Below are 2,597 nucleotides of genomic sequence, written 5' to 3' on the forward strand. Positions count from 1 at the left end.
TTAACACTTGTACACTTAGGAACATAAATTTCTCACTTTAGAACATGCCCGGTGGAAATCCAGTATTTTGTCAAAATAGGATAATATGTATGGTAATAAAAAAGAGGCTAAGGATTATGTTAAAGGAGAAGTGAGAGAAAGGAAACATACACTGACACTTAAGTTTTATTAAAGAAGGAACAATATCCAATTTCCCCAGTTTGAGATTATAACTCATAGATATGAATTGCAGCTCACTCACCCATTATTGATTCAAAATCATTCTAATTTAGGAAGGCAGAGCTCCAGTTGTCCTCACTATCACCCTTTGTTTAGTAATCTCTGGATTCCTTGCTTGATCTCATGAGTTCGCACTCCATAAACAATGGGATTGAGGGCTGCAGGAATGACATGGTGGAGAACATTGAGCAAGACTGGCACATCAGGGGAGACTTTCTTCTTTGCCACATGAGTGAGCACGAAGACCAGAAGGATAGTGCTGAAGAAGAGGATAAGGATGAAGTGAGAACCACATGTGCTCAGGGCTTTGGCCATAGCACCCTCTGCCTTGAGTCTCAGCACAGCTCGCAGTATAAGGCTGTAGGAGAGGAAGATAAGGATGAGATCAGATCCTAGCAGTGTCCAGCCTCCAGCAAACTGGTAGAGGCGATTGATGGTGACATCATCACAGGAGAGCTTGGAGACAGACATATTGGCACAGATGCAATTCTCAATGATATTTCCCCCACAATAATGGAGTCTGGATGATAGAATGGGAATAGGCACTGTAGAAATAGCATTCCTGGCCAAAATAAAAATGGCAGCCTTCGCTACAAATTGTTCTGTGATGATGGATGGGTACCTCAGTGGGTGGCAGATGGCCACATAGCGGTCATAGGCCATGACCATGAATGTGCAGGACTCCATGGCAAGGAAGCAATTCATGATGTACATCTGAATGAAGCAGGCATAGAAATTGATGGACCTGAGATCAAACCAGAAAATGGTCAGGACTTTGGGGATGACAGTGAGGCAGAGCACGATGTCCAATAGGGAGAGGATGCTGAGCAGGTAGTACATGGGCTCGTGCAAAGAGGCCTCCAGCCAGATGGTGATCAGGAGGACACCATTGGCCCCCATGGCCAGGAGGAAGAGGAGGCTGAGGGGCAGGGAGAAAGAAAGTTGCCAGCTGGGAGACCTGACAAAACAATTCAGGAGAAAGTCTGAAATCTCAATGGATATGGTCCCATTTTGATGTGTTGTCATCTTCTGTCATATATTTCTACAGTTTTCCTTTAGTAATCTGTAAAATTAGGGTAAAAATTAGCTACTGCATCAAGACACATAAATTCACTACAATTTGCTTCACCTAGGTGAAACTCGTGTGAGTCCTAGCAGGTCATCGAGTCATGTAAATTCATGTCTTTATTCTTTGTGTTCTGATCTTGTTGTGATATTTCTATCACTAAGCAGTGTAGAGGACTAAGGTATATGGTTCATTTATACATTTTTGATTTGTTCAAGTTCTGCTTTTGAGAGAATGTTATGTCTTTGTAGCAACAAAAGAAAGGATAAAATTACTTTGAAAAGTACTTTGGGACAGATGAGTCCCTAGATTTATCTTTATAAGTTTCTTCTTTTTGTTTTTTTGTTCTTTAATGACTACCTACCTATATAACACATGACAATTTAACTCTAACAACACGCAGAAATGAGTAAGAGTCTGTCACAAAGTTTAACTAGGTACAGTTTCCTAGTTTTCCATGCCACTCCTGCTCTGAATTTTCAGCTATAGTTGGCTTTAATAACAGATTAAAAATACTATATCTTGGCATGAACATTAGTTAATGTTCATTTTCTCTAAAAAGTCATTTTAATTTGGTGGGTGTGGATCCTGCAACATAATTGCCAATACATCTTCATACGTGTGAGATTCTTGACTTCAGGAATGGAACAATGTAAAAGTAGAATGTGCACTTGCACATATGTATGGAGGAGGCATATGTGTCATTGAAGAAGGTAAGCATTGATAATTTTCATTGAAATAGTGTGAGAGTGATGAAATGTACTTTTATGTACTTTCATCTCCTTTCCGTTTCCCCATCTACCTCCCATACAATGATCCAGGTCCTGCTGTCTAGTGGTTATACTTTGTCTTGGTGGATTGGCTCACAAAGATTGGGAGATGCTGCACAAGCTGGAAGTCGTGATGGTAAAAACCCATAGACAAATAACGTCCAGTCTTCAATTGGTGATCAAAGGACCTTCTCTTGTCTTGAACACTATGTTCACTCAACTCTTCTTTCCGTTTTTCTAGTTGGATACCTCATGCCTCTAAAATCTAAATTCTCTTTCTAATCACCACTTTTATCATTTGCATTTTGTCTTTTGTTCTTGCTTAGTGCATACTCTGATGCTACTCTGAAAAATTTTACCTATAATTCTTATACATTAGGGCTCTAAATCTCACCATGTCTGGGAAGCTTTTCTTCTTCAGGCATTTCAGAGTATTCTTGGGAGGAATTAGGAATTCATTGCATGGAAGGAGGGAAAATATTGAAATGAGAATTGGAGGATACAGCCAAACGGAAGAAGTGGAAATTCAGGCATGAGTGTCC

At 40.0% G+C, this 2,597-nt stretch overlaps 1 protein-coding gene across 1 annotated transcript; it reads right to left on the reverse strand.

Moving 5' to 3' along the window:
* Positions 1-300: 300 nt before the first annotated feature.
* Positions 301-1,245, reverse strand: LOC140615448 (olfactory receptor 56A3). Its single transcript, XM_072795308.1, has one exon. It carries the CDS (start codon positions 1,243-1,245, stop codon positions 301-303), a length of 945 nt encoding a protein of 314 aa, XP_072651409.1.
* Positions 1,246-2,597: the final 1,352 nt, after the last annotated feature.

Source organism: Canis lupus, chromosome 23 (assembly GCF_048164855.1).
Source record: "Canis lupus baileyi chromosome 23, mCanLup2.hap1, whole genome shotgun sequence".
NCBI lineage: Eukaryota > Metazoa > Chordata > Mammalia > Carnivora > Canidae > Canis > Canis lupus.